General features: G+C 35.2%; 2 protein-coding genes across 2 annotated transcripts in view; both read left to right on the top strand.

Annotated features, from left to right (window-relative positions):
* LOC139985121 (NLR family CARD domain-containing protein 4-like) overlaps nucleotides 1-16,981 on the top strand; it is a 101,344-nt gene extending 84,363 nt beyond the window's left edge. Inside the window, exons 7-8 of the mRNA XM_071999347.1 lie at nucleotides 4,142-4,177; nucleotides 13,682-16,981. Coding sequence (XP_071855448.1) covers nucleotides 4,142-4,177; nucleotides 13,682-13,744 — 99 coding nt within the window. The 3' untranslated portion in view covers nucleotides 13,745-16,981. The remainder of the gene's footprint in view (nucleotides 1-4,141; nucleotides 4,178-13,681) is intronic.
* A 4,367-nt stretch (nucleotides 16,982-21,348) lies between these two features.
* LOC139985151 (uncharacterized) overlaps nucleotides 21,349-23,895 on the top strand; it is a 117,576-nt gene continuing 115,029 nt past the window's right edge. Inside the window, exon 1 of the transcript XR_011799307.1 lies at nucleotides 21,349-21,465. The gene's annotated coding sequence lies outside the window, so the exon portion shown is untranslated. The remainder of the gene's footprint in view (nucleotides 21,466-23,895) is intronic.

Genomic DNA, 23,895 nt, shown 5'->3' with positions numbered 1-23,895 from the left:
AACAAATCACAGAGCTTTACTGTATCATATGAGTTCAAGACAATCTGAGGTGAAAACTTAACTGCAATAATCTATCAATTTATTTTGTTAATGGTTTTTCAAAGATCTTCTTATTTTGTACAAATCATTTTCTGACAATGTACAGTATCATGTTTATACACTGTATGCTTTTGTTGTTCTTTTTTTGAAAATGATTATATCATTTCTTACTAGAAATGTTATTCACACACAAAAATTAAGTTTTCTTGGCAATTACACATAATTAAATTTCCTTGTGATTCTGTATACTTTACCCTTTTTAGGTTACCTACAAAGGTTAAATAAACAATGACATATGGTGATACAAAAGGCAGATAAGTTAATGCTCCAATGTTCGATAACATGAACGTCATGTAGTCTCTGCTACCTGTTCAAAGGTGTTTTAAATAATTTTCTTCTTTGCAATTAATAATATCACTCTTAAATGATATCCTTCACACTGTTGTTCAGTAAATTGTTCATACTTCTCATATCTGTAGATATTTGAATAAGTGGGAATAATCCAACAACTACTTGTACCAGTGCATTGAAAATTGTTCAAAAATCAGAAAAAAAGTTCCAGATATGCAACTTGCTACTTAGTACTCTGTTGAGAGCATGTCCTTCTTATAAATAAAAAAACTTTAAGTAAACGGTCAACTGAGAACAAAATATATTTGTCAGTCATTTTAGTTCACCAGACATTCTATCTTTATATATGACTGTTAATTAAAACCATATTTTCAATTGTTCATGACAGTCTCATATTTTTCAACCTTCAATTCTGCTAACCCTCCATTCTTCCATCCCTTTAATTCTCCAAACAGGGAAACACACATGTTTTTTCTTTCGTGATTAATATCAGAAAGTTCAAACTTTAAATTTGTTCAGATGAATACTTGGATCAAACTAAAAAAAAAAGAAAAAAGATTTGAACAAGAACTTTGCAACTGTTAAAAAATGCACAACATCAACTAAATATTTGAATTAATGAAGATATTAAGTTCCTTCCTTCAACAACTCCATTAATGGCAACATAGACGTTAATGTCCATCCTGGAATTTCTTCCACAAAAAAGAAAGATGGTCTTTATTTTCTTAATTTTTTTAAAATGAAATCACCTTTCTGGGTGTTTTCAAATTGTCCTTCAGTTTCAAGAGATATTACTGAATAAATATATATGTTTCTGCCGCTTTCTTTGGAAATTCTATTTTGCATGCATAGTAAACTCCAAACAGACAGCTAATAGCTTTAGACACTGTTTGTGCATCCTTTAAATGCTAGTCTCTCCGACAATGTGGCAGGCTTGAGGATCCTGGCCAGGCTTTAAGATATCTGTTGCAAACATCGTCATACATGTTTGAAATGTTGAATGTACTTCATTAATGGTACATGTAAGACGTTGGATTTCATTAGAAATTTCCTCCACAGTAAAAAGGCAGGGATAAGTTTCTTTAATTTTTCCTACTTCGGGATAGGAGTTAACAAGTTTCCTCCTCTAGGCATATGTTAGTGTCATCTTAGTCTTTGCAGAGCTGATATCAGGATTGACCTTTTTGTGTTCTCTTTTCATGTAATCCAAATGATGTGCCAAAGTCAAATCATCTTCCCCATCAGGAAGCTCAGGAGTCCAATTTACTTATCCTCTGTTGCACTAATGAAAGACAATAATCAACAAAATGTTAAATCATTATTGAAAAGAAAAATTGATAAATATATAAATCTAGACAACCAGACATATAAGCCACATTTTAAAAGGCTTCATAGGGGTCTTGTACTTGAGCATATGTGAAAAAGTAAGGTGTTTGCATTTTCCTTGAAAACCAGCCCTTGAGCTGTAGTAGGACATCCAGAAAATTATACCAGATAGAATTTTTTTTTTTACTTGCAAAATATCATTTGAAAGGCCCTTAAAAATTAATACGAATATGACTATTTTTGAAGCGCCCTCATTTAATTGAGGATTTTCAAGAAAGTTCAGTTCGTCAAATTTCCTTAATTTTCCTCCAAATTATTTGAAATATTAAAATATATATTTCAAATAGTCTTTTAAGAATATAGTAACTGTTTTTTGTCCAAAATGTTGGTAAAATGGCTGTGAATTTTTAAATCTTAAACAAAATTGATCAACTTCACAGGTGTTTCAATTCATATTTTATAGATAAAAACATGTAATCCAACGTTAATAATTTTTGTCTTTTCATTTCAGGATGTTTCACGATATCTTAAAGGCTAGTTTTTGAGAAAAAGGCAAAACCCCCTTTTCTCCCATATGCCCCTGTGCAAAAGACCCCTATGAGACCTTTTAAAGTGTCGCCTATACAAACTATAGGCTGTACTTTAGAAAATTGCAGATCTCTTGAGTATCGCCTGCTCTAAAGAAATTCTTTGTGATTATAAACATTTACATCAAGGTGATAATTCTGTAGAAGTAAAGAAACAGTGTATTTTCAACCATAATTAAAATTTCAAACAAGTTTTTCATAGTTCACGATCATAAAAGTACATTCAATAAGGCGACCCCCCAACCTGGAAACCGTACTGAGCCCTAAACGTTAGTATCATTACTTGTTAGGCGTACTGTTGCTTAGGCCACTACTAGTAGAAGTACTACTCAGACTAGGCCTACGGCCTAGTACTAGTTTAACATTAGTGCCCAACAACAACACCATATCCTAAGTGTTTCATAGACATAGACGACCTTCAGTGTTCACCCCCGTAAGTTTAGCAAGTACATGTACTGTATATTGAACGATGGGTTTTTCATGCCATGTTACTTGCTACTACACTACTACTACTACTACTACTACTACTAGGATTTGTTTGTGCATAGCCCAACGTTCAGACATGTCAGACGCACGTTAGGCTAAGTCCAGCACAAATAACGTTACTGGGCAAGTACGATGAACTTTTGCTTCATAATCAAATATTTTCTGTTAATGTTTTACATACATCATTCTGCGTTTACCATAATATTCAGAAGTAAATCTGCTATAAATATACTCACGTGAGACAGTAATTTGCTGAATTAGATCCAACAGATGATCCAGCATTCTAGAGGCAAAAACACATCATGCATGGCGCTGGAGATAGATAATGACTTGGCCCAGATATGGAGCCCTCGCGGCTGTTCGCACATTTTTGTAGGTGGGGTTATTTGATTGGTTAACAGTAATTTAACGCACAGCGATTTGATAATTCGGTTTCCCTTAATGGAGGGAAAAGTACCCATTCTAATTTTCTACCCCAGTTTTAAAGGAAAATTAAGATAACCCTACGAGGGGAAAACTCTTTCCCCACAAACAAAGGAAACATTTCCTCAGATTTTTTACAGTGTATACATTCATAAATTTACAGGCCGTTGCTTCCTGGTCTAAATTTTCCCAGACTAAGTTTGACAGAGAGAGTCAACTATTGCGAAACTGATAATTTGCGCATGTAAGAACTTTCAATAAACATACACACACAGGGTAAAGTTAGACAGAAAAACATCTTTCAGGGTGTTCATTGTATTTCATGACTTTCTTCAATGTTTACAGATCTACACTAGTCTATTTAACTCTCCCCTTGTGTCTCTTATTTTATGAGTTCATCATACAACTGCAAACTTTCATGGATATCTCTACACGATCAACAATACCACAGAAACATAATACCTAAAACGAAGTTGGAGAGGCTACTCAATATTTTGCTTTATCTTGGCCATTACATCGATCCAACAACGATGCTCTGATTTCTATCTTTGAATACTGCCCTCTTTTCCCCTTCTCGTCATCTTCTCGTTCCATGGTATTCATCTGATCATCTCAGTGAGAAGCTCAGAATTATGACGTCACTCCATGTTTCATGACATCACTCAGTGTTTGATGACTGGTTTAGAGCTAGTAGTGTCTTCCCTATAAAGCTGATTTGTTATTTAGTCCGTGCATCTTAAAGTGACGAGTCTCTCTCCTATGTTGACTTAAGTGTGTTCAATACAGATCTGCGTTTACCTGCCTGGAATAGTTTACTTCGATATTTGTAAATATGTATCTTCTAACTTATATATATTTTGCTTCGCCTTATTTAATGTTTCTGAAGCACATTTCAACATATATGATAACAACCTTTCTGTTCCCTTCAGCCATGTGACGATGATGGTAATCTACCAGAAGAAGAGGTAAGTGAGACATATATTTAGGTTCCTGTTAATTATTAACGGTAATTCATTAACAGGCAAGTAGGTGTTAATTACTGTGGACAAAAGAAATAACAGTATTTAACTTTGTACCTCATAAGGGAGGAAAGATTTATAAATGACGTGTATCTGACAGGGAACTTAGATAGGCCAGTTACAAGTTTATATCTGGTAATGATGATAGCGTTTATATCTGGTAATGATGATAGCACTGTTCTCAATGTCAAGTTTAGATGCGGCCTAAATAATCTTCCTTCCGCACACAAGGACATGCTAAAGAAAAGAAACGGATAGACTTTTTAGTACTACAAGGTTTAATCAGATGTTATGGTGTGTTACAAGCCGACAACTCACTCACACAAAATTGGAATATCGCCTTAAAAATGCCAGCCTTCACCCCCCCCCACCACCTACCCCCCCCCCCCCCCGGCTTAACAAGATGAATAATGATTATTTCACTTTGCTGTAGTGCATATTTTAATTCGTTACTAGTCCGAAAAGTATCAAAAAACATTTTTAAATGTTTAAATTCTTGTAGTAAATCCTTTGTTAATTCGTTTCTTCGCGAAATAAATGTTCACAGGTTATTGACTGTGAAAGGAACTGGCAAAAACATCTTAAAAGTAACCTTTATTGTTACATTAAAAATATAATGTTAGGTGGACACTCAGCAGTGTTACCATGGTGTATCAATTTTCTTTTTACACAAAAGGGTTAACTATAGAAGTCTATACTTATTCTCAGGTATTATTTGATATTTAATTATTAGAATCATTCGATCTGCATAGGGTTGGGTTGGGAATGGATGCATAAGGACGTATACGTCATCACATAACCGGTAATCAGTATGGAATTGATTATTGAAATTGAAGTTATAAACTGGTCCGCTCTGTTGGTTTATTAGAGTATGAATGTGTCTACACTGTAAAAAAAAAAATTGTAAACGTTTCCTTGAAAATGGTTTAAAGTTGCTGCAACCAAAAGTCGGGTTTCTTCAGATTAATCCATAAGATGTTAACCGTATCTTGGTTAAACGTTAATCCTCTTTTGCGTGTTTCATCAATATTGAGTTGCTGCAACCGAAAACGGTGTTTTCTCCTTAAAAACGCAAGTGTTTCCTGAAATATTACCACTTTTAGAGTTACCTTCAACGGATTCAGTTTAAGTCTTCCTAATTTTAGAATTAAGAGGTTATCTTTCAATAATCTGTTCAGAATACTATTGACACAGTACATATATTTGCATGAAAATTATGTATATTATGGAATTCTCTGCCTTTTAAGACTGATGTACAGAATAATAACAATGAATAGTAAGAGCTGTGAGACTGAAAATGATACAAACTTGATTTTAAAGTAAGAAATATTTATTAAAACCCAACAAATAATACCATGCAAAGACTATCAATGAAAATTTAAAAATGTAGTTTAGGATTTTATATGTATCACTAAAGATAACAACACATGGAACAAGCACCTATATGTGGTGAAGGGTGGGCTGCTTTTACAAGTGAAACTTATAGAGAGTGAGTTTGAAACTGACAAAATATTTTAACTCCGACCACCTTTAGCTCTAACACCCATCTTATATACATGGCTGAGTAAAATCGTTCCAATGACATAATTTCATGCCTTGGCAGTGTCAGAATGAAGGGACTGTTAGCATTACACCCCTCACCCATAAAGAAAAAAAAAACGAATTCAAACAAGTTAAAAATAATCAACTACAAATTATAAAGATAAGAAGAGATAAATCAATTTCAATTTAATAATATACAAACATTCATGTCTAGTAATATTTAAAATAAAAATACAACATGAAAAATCCCTTAAAATGAGGTGTAGGATGCGGTGACCATACAATCAAGAATTTTAAAAGAGCTTCTTGATTATAACATTGATTCATCTCAGGTCACCTTATCACACCCAAATCTCACATCTAAACACCTACTATAGCACGTCATGCCTAACCAACAATTGTTTTCTTATTTACCCAAGATTACATGTATACAAACGCTATCATTTGAAGCAAGAACAAACAATCAATTACAATTAAAACATTCACAAAGATTATGTGTTAAGCATTATTTAAATTAATACACAAAATGAAAAAAGCTCCATAAAGGGTGGAGGGTGGGAATGACTATACCACCGAACACCTTAAAAATACCACCTGTCTACTCACAACAATTTTACCTAGTTTAACCAACAGTATACCTTCTCCCCATAGACAAAATAAGTGTATACAACAAAGTATCATATGAAGCAAGAACAAACAATCAATTAAACTTTAAATATATACAATATTACATGTTACCATTATTTAGCTGGTACCTTTTTATTGTCAGTGATTTCAAAAATCTCCTTTTGTACATATGTCAATGTACAGTTACATGATCTCGGGTATTCAATATTGACACAATAAAACATACTTATGAGATGAATGAGACTGTCCACAGAATCACCTTCCTTGACCACTTGGGACTCAGCAGCAATGGCACATGTACTTTCACTGATTATAATTTTTGGGGTTGACACTGACTCTGCAATCTTTTGAAATTCGTTTGAAGTCTGAAATGAATAAAAACAATACATACACAATGTCATAATGCAACAGGTTTATAATGACAGGATAAGACATATCTTTCTCTTTGCAGTGCATTACACTTGGTCCATGCATGGACAATTATCCTTCCCATACCCCATATGTGCGCATCCCTATATGACTTGGTGCTTCTATGGTACGTTTTACCCATAGTAAAAGGATATACAAGCAACTAAACTTTAATCATAAAATGGGATGAAGTTCTTGTGGTCATGCTGGAAGACTATAAATAAAGAAATACACAAGAAAGGTTATGATTAACACAAACGCTTTAAGTCATTGAGGAGTTGACTACAGAGGATGCAATAAGTATATTGTGAAGGTGGAAGGGGCTTCGGATGGTTAATCCCACCCTGAATCTACACCTGCATAAGATATGCTATTTAACTCAGAACATGAAACAGGTGATACCAAACATGCTATGATCACAAATATTCTTTTCCAACTTTGATCTTACATTTGTGTAGGAAACGAAGTCTTCTTCATTTCCCCGTAGCAGCAATGGTAGCAACTGTAATCCTGCTTTATTCTGTTTCTCTCTTCTGTGTACATCAGAGCTTCTAATATTCCTGGAATAATAACAATGGTGAAGAACACAATATGATAGTTTGCATCATGCATAGTTTTACGTTTGATACACGATTCATGATTTTAAGAAGGGCAAAAAATAACATAAGTACATGCAATGAATATAGCAGCAGGTTGGAACATGAAATAAAGAAATGTGGTCTTTGCCTTTGTAACGTTTTGGATTTCCTCAATCGCAACAAAAAAGGACATTTTTGCACCCTTAGGGGACTAATATTTCATGTAAGGGATGATAGGTTTTTTGAAAGGTACTAGTCTGTGTTTGTGATTTAGAAGATAAAAATTAACGCAAAAGAACACTCTATTACGCATTCCTATTTATTTACCTTTGAACGATTTCTTGGGGTCTGTAGGGGTATAGTCTGTCCACACTGGAGTGGGGACTGTTGGGAGCGTAAAGCTTTTGAAGAGGGCATAAGGCTAAACACCCAAGCCTCCTGTTAGGTCTACAACACTGGTAGAGATTAAACTGACTGAACTTCAAGTTGAAGACTTACCTGTCACACCTGTGTAGAATTTCTTTGATCTTGTCATGTTTAGGACCACTCTTGACACTCTTGATGTAGCATCTTCCCATGAAGGTGATACTTTTGGCCAATCTAGGAAACTTTGATACTTTCTTGGTACAATCAATGTTCACCAAACGAGTCATCTCATTGCTAATTTCTTCTGTTAGCAGAAGAGCAGGATACTCTTGGAGTAAGTCTTTAACAAGTGGTTTATTGGTTAAATATGCCCTTCGTTGTGGATATGTTTTATCCATAAGTTTCTCGATCAAAATCAAGTTTATGGCCCCTTTCTTAGACATCTCCTTTTTCATGGTTTCTTTATGTCTTTTCAGAGAGGTTACATCTTCAGTGGATGGTATCACTGGCAGGAAATTTAATTCCCCTTTGCAGGGCCTCTTGAAAACATCCTTTTGTAGAATGCTCTCTGTTCTTTTAAGAGGCGCTTTTTTTAATGAGAGACTTGAATCTTTCATCCTCAGTGATTTCAATTTATTGTTAAGGGCCGCAGTCCAAGCATCATAACCTGAGCCAATGCGCTCCCTTAAGTAAGGATATTTTGTTATTAGCTGTTTAGCTATTCTCCTTTTCATGTGCATATCTGGGTACTTTTTTTGTACAGAAAGTCTCCAAGATGATTGAGTAGTACATGTTTTTGGGCCCACTCTAGTTGTTCTTCATTTTCAAGCTTGTTCTGCAAAGTCATGCTAAACTTGATACAAAGTAACTGAATGTCCCAACTATTATAATCAGAACTGCCAGCTTTTTCAGTTACACTAATCATTTTGTTTGATTCTTCAGTGGTCTCTTGTTTGGTATTTGGAACATCTTCAATCACACCTGCACAAAGTTCTGGTGGAGTCATATCTATTCCAAAATCAAGTGATCCAACTGTAAGCTCAATGGAAGCTTTATCACTCTCATCATCAGACACACAAGAACTAGATGCACTAGTTGCAGAACAATTAAAATTGAGTTTGTCAGTTCCTATCAAGGGCTTTAAAGGTTGAAGAGTGCTAAGTTTAATCTTGCTCTTGTCCAAAATTTTGGTTCCAAGCTCAAGGTCAACCCATGACTTAAAATCCTCATCAAAGTACTGGAAAAATGTTTCTTCTGATGAAAATGGAACACTCATCATCATGCAGAGAGTATTGTATAATGACTCAGTGAACAGTGTATCTTCATTTTCTAGTTCAATTACTTTCCTAGAATGACCATACTCAACAAGAATTTTCATGGTGGTGGGTAATGTTGATAACACTTAAAGTGGTGATAGTTTTAGCTCCAACACCTGTTTTGGGAACAAAATAAAACACCAAATTTTGAAATATACCTTGGCAAACTGACACCTCATGAAATACCAGCAGAAAGTCAATTCTATGATAAACATCAGCATTCCCCTATCAAGTTATTGCTTATTGTTACAAAATTATATGAAGCCACACCCCTCATTAATATGCTAATATATCAAATTTAACAGACATCAACACATTAACGTCTTTACTTAACTACACGATTCTAACTTTCACTAGAATGGGAACTGTGGTTTTCGAGTAGGCTAACAAAATGTATAGTTTTCAGGTTTGACCCAGTGACCTCATTAATATTCATGATATAACTACCAAAAAAATAATGTTCTTGCACTCACTAAACATAATGCATCTACATAGTGAATGTGATGAACATCGGGCATTCCCTAATTGAGTAATCCTGACCCTTAGCTAGGCGTCACAAGGGTACATATACATGCATCCAAACACACACAAATCTGAATGCATAGTTTCCTTTTGCCTTCAGCAGCAAGGAACCCCAAAGTTGTAAACCTAAGCCTTAGTTACTTTTAAGCCTCCATCCACATTTTCTAAATTTTGAAAACAGGAGGACCTGCTTTCTTTGTACATTTTGTGACCTAGTTATATATGCACAATTACCTTTTGTTCACAAAATTCTAACCATATAACACCAAAACTAAGAGGGAGTATGTGTTTACTCTAACGTGATATTAAACTATAAAGACTACACAATTAGGCCTGCTTTATTTTAGGAATAGATTAGCCTAACGTTTGTAATTGTATTATAATATACTCTCATCGTAGTAAGCTAGCTACAGTATACGCGTTTCATTGTGTACCATATATCCTAACAAATAACATAGGGGTTAGTACAAGGGCGTAGGAACCGCGGGGGCTGGGGGGGCGCCAGCCCCCCCAGTGAAAAATGTGGAGGGGCGGAAGTATCATTCCGCCCCCCCGCTTCGCAAGTCAGAAAACCTCTTTTTCATTTCCAAATGAGAAAAAAATCTCATTTGGAGCACCAAATTGCATCTAAGGCCTGGTGAAAATACAAAATTAAGTTTACAAAATGGAGTGTGTGTTGAAGTGTGCTATATTGCACCAAATTGCATCTGAGGCTACCTGGAAATGCAAAAAAATCCAAAGGGGAGGGGGACACCCCCTCCCCTTAGACCCCTCCCCCAGGCCGGCCATCAGTCTTCAGCCCCCCCACTCAGAAGTACTTTCCTACGCCACTGGGTTAGTATACGGGCTAAGATACTACAGCTGTACGCTCCTGTAAGCCTAACCATCTCCACCGCATCAGCGAACCCGACGTGACGAAGTCTACCACGAAAATACAGAATTTATCAAAAACTTTGAAAGAAATGCGATTCCCTTTTGTTGAGCATATCCTTCTGTATCATGAATGAGCTAAGATACTTGATTTAATGGGTGCAAACTGTTTGAAATTCAAGAAATTTACCTCGTTGGTAACCAAGTTTGGTGCGAATGTGGCCGTTGGCGAGTATGTCGCGATCGATCGGTTAGCGAAAACCTGGTTTACGTATTCTAGCGTGTGTTAACATTAAACGTATGTGCGCTTTTGTCAACACCAAAAAAGCTTGCAGAGATAAACATTACCTGTTAGACAGAGTAACAGTAACTTTCCGGATAATCTGGTAAAACGTTTATCCGTATATTCAGTAATAGAAAAGCGTTCTGATAGAGTTTCGTTCAACCAGCTAAAGTTTTCCTTTCTTACCCGTAAAAAATAGCAAACCTTGCACTCGACGTTGGTTTTAGAATAATCGAATTGTGATCTAAACTGAGAAAAATCCTCTCCCTCTGTAAACAATAATCCAAATCAAGTAAAACGTTAACCATTTTTTTTTACAGTGTAGAAGCAAGATGATTTGCTGGGTTCTGTTGGGGTATACTATCATTATTATTCATTGTGATACGAGGGCGTCCATCGTGGCATAAAATGACTAACTCGGGGTAGAATCCATTCACTGTGGAATGTTAGCATACCAAGCTGTAGTTATACCAAATAGAAGGAAACTAGAAACAATATAATAAAATAAATATTTAATATCTGAGGGATCACGTGCTTCTGAGGGATCACGTCATACATTTTCCCACAACATACTTATCAGCATAATGCTTAAGTTTAGTTTGTGGTAGGCGCTGCCACTATCCAGCTAGCTGAGTTTACTTTTCTGTTGATAAACTTCACACATGTGTAAGAAATTATCTAAGTCTTATAAGAAAGGAATCTGGCTTTCAAATCCTTTTTTCCATGATTTTGAGTTTGATCCTCTTTGGCCAAACACATTGTGTAAGATATAAACATGAATATTCAGTGGCGTAGGAAGGTACTTTTGAGTGGGGGGGGGGGGGCTGAAGACTGATGGCCGGCCTGGGAGAGGGGTCTAAGGGGAGGGGGTGTTCCCCTCCCCTTTGGATTTTTTTGCATTTCCAGGTAGCCTCAGATGCAATTTGGTGCAATATAGCACACTTCAACACCCACTCCATTTTGTAAACTTAATTTTGTATTTTCACCAGTCCTTAGATTCAATTTGGTGTTCCAAATGAGATTTTTTTTCTCATTTGGAAATGAAAAAGGGGTTTTCTGACTAGCGAAGTGGGGGGGGGGGGGGCGGAATGATACTTCCGCCCCTCCACATTTTGCACTGGGGGGGCGGTGTCCCCCAGCCCCCGCGGTTCCTACGCCCTTGTGAATATTAGTAATCGGTTCTCTTGACTAAAAACAACGAAAAATCGTGGTCTTTCATTCAGTTTCACCAATTTCTCTGTCAAATATAATTCGAGCTAGACGAAGTCGAGCTCAAGCCTAACTGTTACTTTAGGCATATTACATGCAAACTAACAGGTTTCCAGATAGTGGCACTATGGTAACCACAGATGCCCGGATGCTGCGGGAAGGGGATGTGAGTGTATTATGATTGTGAATATCATTACAGAACAGTGATCCTCAATCAGAATAATTGTATATTTATTTTCTCATTGGGTTTCCGGGGGTTCATGAACAATTTAATAGATACATTTTGGGGGATTTACGACTTCGTTTATAGACAGCATGTTCTCGGGCCCAACCATGCCTCTGACCAGGGCTTTAAAGCGTGCTTCTACACCTTGAGAACATGCAGCACTGTGTGTACCACTAAATAGTGGTCTGAGTCTTACCCCTGCCCTACACCCACCCCATCTCTCCATCTCTAACCGAAGGCACTGAACCGAGTTATCTTGACTGGTTTATAAATCATCATCGACCTCAAATCTGAATGACTATAATCCTTGATAAATTATAGTTTTGGGGAACAAGGTCATGCTAGGAAATACACAGAAAGAAAAAAGACGACGTTGCCTTTGACACATAATATGTATTAATAATTAAAGTCTTCATTATTAATATTCCTCCTGAAAGTCAAAGCTATACTCATGATAGCACAAGTTACACCATCACAGAATATCTGAGCTAGTATGTTCATTTCACAATCTTACAAAACATTGGATCGAAGGGGTTTCAAACAGCTGAACATTTATCAACCGCATGAATAGAGCAAACTCAGTTTACCTTCAAAAAGATTTAAGACTTTAGTGACGTGAATATAACTATGTAACGATTTTATCAAAGTTAGAAGGAATTGTCTGACTTGAAAACGGCGATTCCGGTTGACGAGACCAGTGTTTCACCCGATATAAACAGAGAACACATGTAACTACTGTAACTCATTTGTACCGCAGTAACAACTGGATCGTGTTTTAAATCGGTAGCATGTGTTATTAGGATTATAGTAAGAACTCAGGATAAGTGTAATCCCAACAAATCCAGTTTATTTGTTGGGATTAAATATATCCTTAGTTCTTACTGCAATCCTATGGCACATGCTACCGATTTACAGCACGACCCAGTTTTTACTCTGGTTTAAAACTGTAAGATTGACAGTACTTACTATGATCTCTGTGTGAATCGCTTCAGTTTAAGAACTGGACGGAACATTTCACTGTATGGTACCAATGTGATAGTGCATTGGGTTATATTGGTTCAGTCATAGTGATATGACATATATTTTTCACATATACTATTCAGTTTTGCTATTTTTGATACATATTTTTAAAATTTCAAGTATACAATTGAGCTTTAATTAAAATCCAACCTCCACTAACTAGTCTTTCAAAGTCCATGGTATTAGTGACCAAGGTTTCATGGTTTTAGCTTCCAGTTGCACATCATGTTCAGTACTAAAAAATGCACAAGATATACTAGTGTGAAATCCCCTGAAATGATTGCTAAAAACATATACTGGAAAAAAAGGTCAATAAATTTAAAAAGAAGTAAAAATTAATTTCGTTTAATCGATTATCTTTGAGAAAACACTTCTTATATGGATGCAAATGATGAATATTTACAACATTTTACAATACTGCATTGTCTTTGTTTCTGTATTATCTTATACATATTCATTACTTATATTTTTCCTCTTGTTTAGGGATTCGATGAGAGGAGTTATGAGGAAAGCCTGTTGTACTTTAGCCTGGCAAGGCTCAAGTAACTGTAAGTCAATACAGCTGACTACTCTCTATCTTAGTATTTAACATTGTATTCGTTAACAGTGATTGTGTCTGCTACTTTTAATTGTAAAGTCTTAAAATATTAAATAAAAATCTCCATCATGATCCAGATCTTTTATTACTATATCTGTGATTTTCTAATCTTATATAATCACTAATATTATCTGCTTCAACTGTAATTTGTTTTATTATATTTTGTAATAACCAAGCTGGTCCCTGATTAAATATATGAAGATGAGTGATAAGTTCAAAAAATGAATAAAAAGTATCTGTTCATTGTTGTAATAATGTTGGATACACAAACTTCCTTTCCGCTGCTTAGACGTAAGAAGGTCATAACTTGAAAGAGATATACATTTCTTTATATGCTAACATGTGTGTTATCACTAAAACGGTTATTATAACGATTAGTATCATTCAACCCTTCCTCATTATATTATGAATATTAACGGATAAAAATGAGAGATTATCGTGAGCCCTCCTTTAATACTAACAGGAACAAAAACTGTCAGTAAACATATGAAGTTTAATAAGGAAACGACTATGTGTGATATGGTGACGTCATTCCATTGACGACACACAGCATAATATAATCTGTGGAAAGGAAGAGAGTTAAATCTGAGCAAGGTCATGGCTCGTCAGCTGTTTGGCATCTGTGACCTAATTAGGGACGTGAAATGGAATTTATAAAATGAATGGGGGTGGGATCGGGATGAGGAGAAATGAAATACAGATTAAGGGATTAACAAACAACAAGGATGTCGGGGTCAGCTCGGTCACAATAAAAACAAGTTAAAGCGGCATTGTCTTGTTCCACTTCGTTTTCTACAAAGTCGTCTTAACAAATAGTTTCCTATGCAAAATATCAATAGTTAGGATAGTATACTTGCAGAGCAAACACATTCCTTGTGTAGACCTACCTACGAGGACAACAAAGGTATTGGTTAGGTTAATTACTTGGCAAAGGTTAATTACTTTTATCACGTGTGGCGGTGTTTTTCTTTAGCTGGTTGGTTTAATTACTTGTATCACGTGTGGCGGTGTTTTATTTAGCTGGTTGGTCTAATTACTTGTATCACGTGTCGGGGTGTTTTATTTAGCTGGCTGGTTTAATTACTTGTATCACGTGTCGCAGTGTTTTGTTTGGCTGGTTGGTTAATTACTTTTATCAAGTGTCGCTGGTTGGTTTAATTAATTGTATCACGTGTCGGGGTGTTTTATTTAGCTGGTTGGTTTAATTACTTGCGGCACTATTTCCGTGGGGGAAGGGGGTTTGTTTGGGGGTCGGGCACAGGTATTACTTCTCCATTGTTCTGCTAATAAGTATTTTGCTCGATCCATTTATTAAGATAACAAACTTAACTAATGTATATCATTTTATCTTTATATTACAATTCAAAGCAAAATTCATGTTCATCTGGCCAAAATCAAATTACTAAGAGCCAATCAATATTCTAATGACGTCATCTGTCACCCACTACGTCATCAGTATAGGAGACTATTTATCTCGTGGATGTCAACTATTGAGAGAGGGAAGAAAGATATCACAATCCCTATCTTACTATTTGTGTGTATTTGGAGGGGCGGGGTGGGCGTGGGATGTTGGAGGGGTGAGATGACGTACCCACCACATTGATGACCAAGTATATGTTAAAGTAGTCATTTGCAACACCACCAGAACGCTAATTCGTAGAATTGGAATTAAACGGTAATGTGCATTATTTATTTTTATAACTTGATTTCCCACCCCCCCCCAAATATGTAACAAAGTCTTCGTTCCATGGGTAAATGAAAGAAATGTTTGGTTCACTTACACGTGTGTCCCTGGTCAGGTATTGCTTGTGACCTGCTCTCGGCCTCCATGCAATCTTCGGTACAGGGTCTAACATCCTTCAGTGGTCCAACTGTTTGCAATGATATGATTCATCCCAAATCCAGTCCCCTATCTCCCTCACCCCTCACCCACCCCCTCCCTCAGCCCGTCAAACGCTTTACTACTCAGAACATTAATTGAACTCCTAATTTTGTCAATACCTTTGAACTATTTTTAAGCACATATGTTTGGAATACTTTGGGTAAAATCTGTACAAATTGTTTCCAAATAAACTCGGTACCCAGGAGTGCATGATTTAAGGTTTTCTTTGCTCTTCCTTTTAATGTTTGTTCCAAGTCAGCATTTCTTCATTTCTTTCTGTTCCTATGTATTATCGTTCTTCACACGAATACAATAAGATGACGTCATTGTTACGTCATATTATATGATTTCAAATAACAAATGTATATTCAGTATATTACGTATCAGTCAATATTTTTCATTTTATTCATCTAATTATTATTTTAAGCTTCGCTTTATAATTGCTTTTATTCATATATGATCTGTTTCAAAAAAAAAAGAAATTAATGAGATAGATAGGTCCCCATTATTGTTAGCGCTATTAATGGATATCTTATTGCTATTTTTTAATTGAGTACTTTTACTTATTATAGTAAGAAGTTGTGACCAAATTTTGTAGCGCTGACCTTATGAATATTAATAAGGTTATGGTATCAAACGTAAAACGGTTTACATTGCAATAACTCCACAACCCGTAGTCGGATTACAGCCGAATTTTGTATACAGTTGTTGGTTAATAACTGGGCCCTCCATAATTACGGACCAATTTTTGAGCTGTTGGGTCCAAATTTTATTTTCAACCAAACTACATTTTTGGGCAACATCTTTGGCCCGAATTTTTGGGTCCCTATATTTTGGGACCATCTGAGCCCACATTTTCTCTCCATTGCAACAACACCGCACCGTAAGTCGGGTTGTAACCGAACTTGGGAATCAATTGTTGGTTAATAGCTGCTTCATGTATGCCATCTGGACCCCAATAATTTCGGGCCCATTTTTGGGCTTTCAGGGCCTAACTTTTGAAAAAAAAATCTCAAATGCATTTTAGCACAATTTCTTTGTTATTTTATTGCGCCTTATAAATGATTCTACTGGTTTCATTTTACTTCAGATCTTCTTGATATCTGTATATTCAAATATTTTCCTTCGATTTTAACTATTCTAAGACTACATCTAATACTTGCTCTAATTATTGTTATATTTAGTCATTAATTTTTAGATTTCATTCTTCTTCAACCGTTTAGTATAAATTTACTTTCTTTCAAGATTTAGTTGCTTTCGTCGTTCCTTCTATTTTATATTATGAATTAATCTTTGATATTACTCACGCGTCATACAGTGAATATTAGAAGAATACTGTTAAATGTTATCATAATAACAATGACTGGCTGTCTACCGTTCAACCACTGATTGTGTTACTCAGAATCATACTAAACCATTGTCTAAGACATTACTTAATAACAATGACATGTATTTTTTTAATCCAGTTCTTTGTTCCATTATTATCATCTATGATGATGTTTCTTTGGAGACGATAGGAATACGTGACTTTGACTTATAATAGTGAGATTTTAATAGGATAGTAACGAAGATAATGTTCTGTATATTTAACATTACTCTTAAATGCAATGATCGGCTCTCCATACATATCTTTCATTCTTCTTGTATCGTTATTTTGCTTCTTCTTATTAATGGTATTGGTTGATGATTAATGAATATTCATGATCTCTTCATTGTTATTAAGTTTCTGTCGTATTTGCTTTAACCAAATTGGATATTATGAAGTCATAAAGGTTACCAATATAACCCAAGCCCTGTCACGCAAAACTGACACTATTTACTGTCACATAACTATACAAACACAGATTAACAGATAAATATGGAAGAAATCATTGCATTGCAGTATCTGTTTATGACAATAGATATTTCCAAGGTAATAATTATTCCTTTATTTTGTAATTGACACTTGCCTTTTTGAGGCGATCCTGGTCTCTCATTGTGATACAATTACAACTCATTCATCCCATTTATCTGTTCCTTTATCATTAGTTCATATCGTAGAATCTTATATATCTTATATAATCTTGATATTGTAATATCAATGGAAGCAATAAAAGAAACTAATCAGAGAAATGTTGTCAACAGTGTTATCTCTGTGTAACATGTAGTCTATGTACTAACTTGTCTATCTTGCATCAAGATCACATAGAAGGTTATTGCTATACAGTTACTCTCAAAACAGATGAGGCTGGTAAAGTTGCGGATAAAATAAAGAAATTCTTCTTCTCCTGATAAAAGTGTCGCTATCCGTCTCTGTGCTTTAAATTGAAACTTTCTCTTCACGTTCATCCCAAACTTTTCTAGAAACAAGTGTTTGTCCCGCCTGACCTCAGATGACCTTCGACAGAAATGTAGTGAAACCGGTAGATAATATGTATAAACTAGGTATGATTCTGGCCTATAGTTACGTAAGTTCAAATATAATTTGATGTAATTCAAACCAAACTGGAATATGCTTAGAACTGTTTAGCTGCTCCAAAGACTTGTTTTTATCTGTAATTCAAAAGCAGAACTTAATGTATGATTGTGTATCGTTTCATATTTATGACTGAGTAAATGGCTTATATCATCCTTCATGGTGTGATTTTGTGGTCTACAGTGCATGGGATATACCTTCTCGTTAACAACGCAGTTCATGGTAAACCGCCAGCTGACAGATTGTGGCAATTCATCCTAAGCAAGCGATAGTATCAGATTGATACAAAGTTCAATGATAGGGTAATAATTTTTCATATAGATAATATTGTATGTGTTGAATCAGTCAACGTACTGATAATAATCATTAAAATTAATAAACAAATACAACAGAACACAAATCAAAGTTCAAGATTGACAAAACGAAGGTCTCTCTCTATTTGCACGACGATAAGGAGTATTTGGTTGAATAACGAGAAAATTTGACTGGAAAGCTGGCTGATCTTAATTTTTGTCAGTGTTTAATCAGATCACCTACTGATAATAAACACGTGAATGTATAACACGCACTTAAGCTCAAGTTTAGCACGAGTGAAAGTTAGTTGGTTTGCTGGGAAGTGGAAGGGGGTTGAGAATTTTGAATCATGAGCATATATGACGTCATGATCAACTGTTGGTGTGTAAGATATGCAGCACCACCAATTTACACGGGAAGATTAAAGTGGAAGGAAGGGGAATGGAGGGGGGTGGATGTATTGGCGTGGTTAAGTTCCATTATTTATCTGTAGTATGGGGCTACATTCGGTTCAATATCTTACTATATAAATAAAAATAAAACAATGTTGACGTAAATGAAGTATATTTTAACCCCTCTTTTGGGAGTTGGCGGGAAACAATGTTAACCAAGAATAAATTATAACACACAAAATTAGTTGATCCATTTCGAGGGTGAGACAGGAACGGCATGGGTGTGAAAGGCTTCTGTGGCCGGAAAAATGTTACACCTCATCATGTTTGGTTAGGTTATGGTAAAAATAATTTAACATTTAACGACGCTTTAAATTGTACGTGTGTGCTTATTTGTAATATTGTTTTCGTCTCCCTAGCCAGGCCATGTAACGTTAACTCCTATAATAATAATATCAACCAATATAACCGTGTGGCTGTGGCCGTACACCTGCTGATAAGAAATAAACTTTTGAACTAATAATACAGGATAAAATACATTTATGTTATCTGAATCAAATTTAGTGTAAATTTTTACTTCTTCGTTTACAAGCCTTCTATCTGCATGTTTTATTACATCGTGTACTAATATCATAATTTACCTGAAGTTACTCTTAAGAAAACGTTATTTACACAACTGTGATGAAAAGAAAGTGTTCTTCTCTTTGTAAACCACGAAGCAGCCGTATTACGACTTAGCAAGAATGTTGCCAAAATCGTCAGAGTATATTCAAAGTTAGATTGCAAGTAATCAAATTATGGTATCTTGTTTTTAAGTCGTTTAATGAGAGTTATGAATTAAGTTAATAAAGCTTGCAACCTGTCGTCATCCAGATATTTGTCTATCTAATTAATCCTTTGAAGAACTAAAGATAAACTACAAACACCCAAATTTTAATTTACTGTTAGCGTGAATTGCTCCTTACAATTTCAACGAACAATTGACTTTGGTATTCCTGAAGCAAAAAAACAGATTTATCAAAATCAATCTAAGTATTTGTTTTAAATAAACAAAGAATAATCTACCAAGCCTACAACGAAAGAGTCCATCTAAAAAAAAAACCAATAAAAAAATGTTACATTCAAAGTGAACCATTTCGCTGTACCGGTCTTAACAATACCAGCATTGATCGCCTCACAGTTCTCATTTCTCTGTGAATAAAGCGTACAAGCGCCCTCTAAGAACAATAAAGTTTGCATCTCATTGGGGAAGGGCACAACTTTCGTCTGCTTATAAAAAAGGTACCGTAAGATAAAGACTGTGTAGTACGGTCAGGAAAGTCAGAGTAAGGTGGTAGGATTATTTATATCGTCCATGTTCATCTGAGATTAAAAAAGCTTCCCTGACGTTCGTTAATTGTTGATGTTCACAATAATGAATATTAAAAGAACATAATGATATAGATATAAACATGGAGAGAAACAAAGGTGGAACCAGAGTAATACACAGCTTACCACCGTTAAAGCTTATTCCATTCATCGGAAAGGGGGGGTGGTGTTCGTTTTTATAACCGATTTGGTTTGGTGTATAGGTTGTGAATACAACTATTCATTTACATGACTAACTGTCTAGTACATTAGTTTGAATAATATAGTTATGCTAGGAGTAAAAGAACAAACTTGTGTCTATGTATTGAATTTAAAAACAGGACGACGATCAAGATGTTTTATGTCGATTGGTCCTTAATCCATCATTTTAAACGATAAACCTGCATTATCTGTCAAATAAATCTTCATTGACGATGCTAAACCTCGATTATTTAACCGAATTATTGGTCGGATTTGTAACCAAAATCCAATTTTATTGCCGGTAATGAGCTTTCATTTTCAGTTGTAAAACCTGGAGTACCGGTTCAAAACAAGACCGGCATTGAGCAATAATCCATTTTTTTCCGACAGAGTGAAACTAGAATATATCATTAGTGTGTATTTTGCTTTACGATACACGTGATTCAGGAATAATGTTGACATGCGAGGAAACATCCGGTAAGATTAGCATAAAAATACGAGTAAAAACCCAGTCTGAATGAGAAAAAAACCGCTGGTGGCTTTAGCTTTGTGAACAATCCAGGTCATACAGTATTGTATTTAAATTAAACTTAGCTTGAATAGGCTGTTGCTCGTGCATATAATCCAACAATAACAATTGAACGTACGGGGACTGCTGGTGATAGTGTAACCATTTAGTTAAATAATATTTACTTCAAAGGCATCAATAAGACTCTGCAACCTTCTAATACTTTCATCCATGGAAATGTTCGTGAAATATTATTCTCGTTGGATCAATATCCCAGGATATTACCTTGTGATTATTTCGCAATGATTTTGTAACCCAAAGTTATGTACCAAGAATTCAGGATCAATAGTTTTCAGAGACCTATACATTTTTTCGAGGGCTGAGAAAATGATTCCTTATGAAGGTGGATTTAATTTTTCGAGAGGATCACTTTGGTTTTATACCGGGATACTCCATAGCATAACGTTAGTTCTTTTCAGATGGTGAAGTTCGTACGTAATTTTACCTTCCTGACTTCCCGAAAGTTTTTGGAGATAAACAGATGATATTGGATGTCAAAGTATTGTCCCGTTGACCTCTCGTCATCTCATGTGAGTACACATTCTAATGAAAGTCTTTGTTAATATTTCTAATCTGGAATAAACGGTATTAGTTTACACACTGGCAACAGTTCACTTCTCCAAGACTTAGGTTATTGTCACATCAACAACTAGAAACACTTTACCGAATTAATTAACTTTAATTAGCCCATTATTTTCTTAATAAAAGAAGCAACTTTGAGCGACCTTTATTATCATCAATTTGGATAAATATATAAATTTAAATATCGGCTTAACAAGTAATTGTATTATTAATGTTATGGTTAAAAATGATGTTTTGAACATCCTCCGATGGTCAATCACCACTTAAGCCCAAAAGGAAAAATTAGAACAAGGTGAATTAGGTAAGACAATAGTCCTTTACTTTCTTGATAGAGGCGGAATAATTTAGTGCAGTCATTGTCTATCATTTGTGTTGAATACGCAGAAACCAGAACGAATTCACATTCACATGTGACTCATTCCTTTTTCGTAATTAAAGTAAATTAGTCATCATTTCCAGAAGAAAATCGTTTCTTGGAATCTAAATCAGAGCCAAACCTAACTCGTTATTACAACCGATTTTAACTAAGTATCAAACGAACTATGTCACGCTAATGCAATAAATTAATTCATTGTTTTGCGTAATTCAACGGCGTTGTAGTACCTTACGATTAAAGCTCAGTGTAATTAGCTTCTTTACTACAAACAATACTAATAACAAAATGTCTCCATGAAAGTTTAATGTCCAGGCAAGCACAATTTTTTTTTTGGTGACGTTAATTTTCATTTGAAATGTTTAAAGCACCACGTGATGTAGTCTTTACTGCTTTTCCTTTTTCTCTTTTCTTAACCAACCTTCTAAATTGCATTTAATGATCAGAATTGATTATAACATCATTTAAATATAAATTGCTGTCATGGTGAAAATGTAAATTACCAAGTTTTTATTCTTTAGTTCCATCATCCAATATTTTATGAAATATTTTAATCCATGTACTGGGATTAAACAACAACCATTTCGCATGCGCAAATCTAAAGCATTGATATTTTAGTGTAATATGATCGAACTATCGATATTAGGAACTTGTTGAAATATCAAGCTAAGCTGTAAATCAAAATCAGAGATATCCTTATCCCCAGAGTTACATCATTGCTATCTATAAACACAACATACAGATCTGCGCGTCGTTAAGTTCCCGTATTCCAGCATATGCATACAAAGGCTTGTAACCACGTATTTTAGTTGACAGTGATAATTTTCGAACGTTTATTTCCAGTTTGATGGTGATATCAGTTAAAATGATTTAATTCCTGTTATGATTAATTAATTTCTTTTTCTTCATTAAAAATGATATTATTATTGTTAGATGTTAAGCTCATGGTGCATCAAGCTAAGGTATGTCGGCCGTTTTTTTCACAGCGTTGTAAATCTATACGGAAAGCTCGTTCGAAGTCTTCTCGCTGATACCATCGGTTCAATTACTTTAACGTAACTCAATAAAATGACGGCTATTGCGAGCTCATCACCAAGACTAAAAGAAGGTGGAGCGCATTAGGGTTGAGGCCATGCATGCTTGTGGTAGAGGATTTTATAGCTATCAATAATGAAAATATTCCGAATACTTCTTCGCTTCTTTGCATCTTCGCTTCCGCATTCTTTTTTTCCTGGATAAAGTTCGTACGTATTTTGTTTATGTTTGGATATTTCGATAAGTTCGCGACATTATAGAAGGGTTGTTAAACCACCGTCCCGTTGACCTGCTCCTTGTGTAAGTCCACTCGTTTACTAAATTACTTTAAAAACAGTGAGTCATAAAGTACAGGCTACATATTTAAAGAAATTGTTACTCTTTGAACTGTTATCCTCCACCACACATACAGTAGGATTCATTGTGGACTTATACATGGCTTTGTCCAATAGACCTATATTAGTTGTAAGTAAGGTTTAACAATACCTTTACGACTAAAGATCTATTCCTCGAGTGCCTATTACAGCCAACGCTGTGCAACAGCGAAGTTCCTATATACTTGATCTGAGGATAGAAAACGTCATTACGATATTTGCTATTGTGATCTCATTAACACTAATCGGTATTACGCAAGACTTTAGGCTTAGTCCGCTGGTGTTTAGTAACAAACTCAGCGGATTCAAGGTGGAATGTTTAAGCTTAACTATAAACATCATAATAAGTCCTTCCCGCCGGCCCTTCCGATCCTGTTTTAAACATTTGTGTTTGCTTCTAGATCAAATGATAGGATCAAGTGACGAGAATGTCTGACCATCTCATTATTTACAGAAACTAATGTAACGTTATCGTACAGTGAGACACGTGATTGCGGTATCACAGTGGACGCACTTTTTAAATGCATGTTTTATTTCACATTATTCATGAATTATTGTGATTGAAGGAAGATAGGAAAACATGATTTATATTATCT

This window comes from Apostichopus japonicus, chromosome 17, assembly GCF_037975245.1.
Source record: "Apostichopus japonicus isolate 1M-3 chromosome 17, ASM3797524v1, whole genome shotgun sequence".
In the NCBI taxonomy this organism is placed as follows: domain Eukaryota; kingdom Metazoa; phylum Echinodermata; class Holothuroidea; order Aspidochirotida; family Stichopodidae; genus Apostichopus; species Apostichopus japonicus.
This window is presented reverse-complemented; position numbering and strand designations above follow the sequence as displayed.